The following is a 2,541-nucleotide window of genomic DNA, read 5'->3' on the forward strand; positions in this document are numbered from 1 at the left end:
TGGACCCAAGGTATACACTCTTCTAAAAAGGTTTGATTTATTATTGTATCAAAAATCTGCCTGAGGTAGCCTAAACCCTTAGCTGCAGTTTGACGTAAAACAAGCACAGTGATGCTGAAGCACCATGATTTCACTTGAACTGAAGAGTAACAGGCTCACTGTGGATTATGTAATTATTACACAATATCCTATTACAGCACAATGCATTGAAGCTATGGGTTCAATGGTGCTGCTCATTTTAATGAATGCAGCAGGGGTCTTTGTCGCCATGGCCTTACATGTACTGCAGTTAAACATTCAGTGTATTACAACGATAGAAATATGCCTAATGTTACATGTTAGTGGTTACCTTTTTGACGTTAATTTAATTTCCCATGCTCTACCATTATTTAAGCAATGAAAATAGCACAGACAACGCGGCGTTACATTTATGAATAGCCTATGTGGTGGTATGCTACATACGTTTTTCATGGAAGGTCAGTCAGGGTACACTGCTGGAGCGACTACTAATCCTACTATGGCGAGGAATTGGCTCATGATTATTACTTAGCCAATTCGTCGACGGAAGTCACCAAATTAATATTCATGAGCAAGCATCGCCATAGCGGTAAGGCTGAAGCGCGCGCTAAATAAAATGGATCCAGCCGTTTTCCCATTCCCTCGGAGGAGAAATTTTAAATATGTGCCTTCTTACTCTGTAATTATTCCCTTTGTTGTTGTCCCAAAATTCACCTCCCACGACACAGTACTTGATGGCAAACTGCAGCGTTCCTCCAACCTCCAGAGAGGTCGGGGTGATGATTTTGAAGCTAAACTTGTCAGTCAGCCCGTCGCTGGAATGGGGGACGTAAAACGCCAGAATATCCATAAATGTCGTCCAGTTATTTAAGGTGTACCTCAAATAGACCTTTTTTTGGAAAGCCAAGTTAAGAACCCGTACGACCCCCGAGAGGCTGAACTCATCAGCCTGAACAGACTCCAGTAAAACCTTCACTGCAGAAACTCTGTCAAGGAAGTCTGGCAGGGATCCTGGATTTGTGAAGAGCAGCTCCATGAACACGGACTGACTTGATGTGTTGGACTTGTCGAAATTGTTCAAGTGGAGAGCTCTGGCTTTTTTGAATTTGTCAATAATGCGGTCTGGTACCTCAGGCATATCCGTGTCATCAAAGTGTTTGATAGAAATCAGGTCCAGGCCCAGAGAGTCAGCGAAACGTACCCTTTTCTGACTGATAGGGCTCCGGCTTCGTGCGATCTCTAATTTGGCTCTTTCAGCTGATGTGGGGAGAGACTTGCACCTGCGGCGCTGGGTCGGGCTATGCGGGGGCTTCAGGAATGACTCCCTTCCTCTCGGTTTTTCATTCACTACGGTGATTTCTAACGATTCACAGTCCCCATTCTTGCCCTCCTCTCCCTCCATCTCTTCTCCGTCCTCCAGCTTTTGCTCTGCTGCTGTCAAGCTTCCGAACAGCCCAGCGATACAACTGTAGTTTCTGGGGATGCAGTTCTTGGGAGGCAGCATTACCACAGCAGCCTCGGCTTCCATAAAAGTGTCTGCAAAATCCTTTGAGAATGTTCCAGTCGAGGTCTGATGTTAAGTGTCCCTCCGCATTGTAGCTACGTGAAGCTATGATTGATGGTAGTGCGGATATCTGAACCAATCTTTGCCGAGATGCTGCTGCCCCGGCTGAATCCTACTATGGCAAAGCTTTAGGTTATGAATATTAATTAGGTCAAGCCGACGTTTCTTGCCAACCTTCCTCAATCGCGAGAAACATAATTAACATTCATAAGCCAATGTAAGCTTATTCGTCAGCTGACTAGCATTCATTACCAACGTCTTCCTTTCAGCAAATCAACTGAACCTGAAAGGCGTGTTTCAATAATTAATATTCATAAGCACCTCCCTCACCGTACTTGAATTCTCTGCCAGTTTAGACACACCCCCTTAGCCACAGGCAGTTCGTGGCTTCGTGCGGTGGATCACGTCTCACAGTAGATAAACACCGCAATAACAATTCAGAGTAAACTTTCTTAAAAAAAAAAAAGATGATGCCTATTATCAATAATGTGCCTGTATGTCTGCTCATCGGTATTCATTTTGCAAATCTTATGCAATTAGACAGAGGGATTCATGCGACTGGCTTTATTGCTAAATTGACCTGTTAATTTTTCACAAAATTAAGAAAATGAAGCATGCAATAAGTAAATAAATAATCATTCTTTCGTGAATGCCTTAAATAGAAAGACCATATTAAAATAATAAATTACCCAAACTACCACACAGTGTAATCTAGACTACTATTTAATTTTTAAGACTTTAATTTTTTTATATATTGTTTCATTAACAATATGTAGGCTACCCTACTTACAACAAGTGTACAAAAACACCCATTGCATTAATGCCGATATTATCATCTTTTTCCACTGCGTAATCCTATCCCACGGTTGTCAAGACAACAGGACTCTAAACACCCATTCGCGCATTTTCAGAAATGCAGTAGGGTACCAGTTTATGCCTCTATACTTATTTTTATTGCC

The 2,541-nt window shown here is 42.3% G+C and overlaps 1 protein-coding gene across 1 annotated transcript; it reads right to left on the bottom strand.

The window, feature by feature from the left end:
- Nucleotides 1-284: 284 nt before the first annotated feature.
- LOC107675000 (protein phosphatase 1 regulatory subunit 3E-like) lies at nucleotides 285-1,635 on the bottom strand. The gene has a single exon (XM_016469177.1). It carries the CDS (start codon nucleotides 1,544-1,546, stop codon nucleotides 626-628), a length of 921 nt encoding a protein of 306 aa, XP_016324663.1. The 5' UTR covers nucleotides 1,547-1,635; the 3' UTR covers nucleotides 285-625.
- Between the last annotated feature and the right edge of the window lie 906 nt (nucleotides 1,636-2,541).

The sequence above is a fragment of the Sinocyclocheilus anshuiensis genome, unplaced genomic scaffold, assembly GCF_001515605.1.
Source record: "Sinocyclocheilus anshuiensis isolate Anshui unplaced genomic scaffold, SAMN03320099.WGS_v1.1 scaffold1768, whole genome shotgun sequence".
NCBI classification, from domain to species: Eukaryota; Metazoa; Chordata; class Actinopteri; order Cypriniformes; family Cyprinidae; genus Sinocyclocheilus; species Sinocyclocheilus anshuiensis.